The sequence below is a fragment of the Myotis davidii genome, unplaced genomic scaffold (genome assembly GCF_000327345.1).
Source record: "Myotis davidii unplaced genomic scaffold, ASM32734v1 scaffold2636, whole genome shotgun sequence".
Lineage (NCBI taxonomy): Eukaryota > Metazoa > Chordata > Mammalia > Chiroptera > Vespertilionidae > Myotis > Myotis davidii.
The window spans coordinates 75,975-76,390 of record NW_006287837.1 but is presented as its reverse complement, the minus strand read 5'-3'; the positions used below and the strand labels follow the sequence as shown (position 1 = coordinate 76,390).

The window sequence follows — 416 nt, the reverse complement described above, 5'->3', positions numbered from 1 at the left end:
CACATGTCAAGGAAGCACTACCATTCACTGTGCTCCGTAGGAATGTCACATATGGTCGTGTAGCACATTGTTGTGTAGCTGATGACTTCAGAGTCAGGACACAGCTCAGAGGAGTATCTCCTGTGTCTCACTCTCTCCCCACATACATGCCCTGGTCTGAGAGGGAGGCCATGGTGTCAACAGGTGACATATTTGGCAATTTGGAGGACAGGCCACCCCTGCACCTTCACTATGGACTCCTGTCCCACCACAGAGGGCACAGAGCTGTCAGTCACCAGGTGAGCCTGGAGCAGAGCAGGGAGAAGGGATTTGTCCTATTCACCCCTCCTCAGAGGTTGTTTCATCCTTTAGTTTGGGGAAAAGAGATGAGGTTGTTCAAAACCTTGTATGTTCCTTGTAGCACATGGAGCAGGAAA

At 50.7% G+C, this 416-nt stretch overlaps 1 protein-coding gene across 1 annotated transcript in view; it reads right to left on the bottom strand.

Annotated features, from left to right (window-relative positions):
* Positions 1–17: 17 nt before the first annotated feature.
* LOC102772662 (carcinoembryonic antigen-related cell adhesion molecule 1) overlaps positions 18–416 on the bottom strand; it is a 9,468-nt gene continuing 9,069 nt past the window's right edge. The window contains exon 4 of the mRNA XM_015561236.1: positions 18–85. Coding sequence (XP_015416722.1) covers positions 18–85 — 68 coding nt within the window. The remainder of the gene's footprint in view (positions 86–416) is intronic.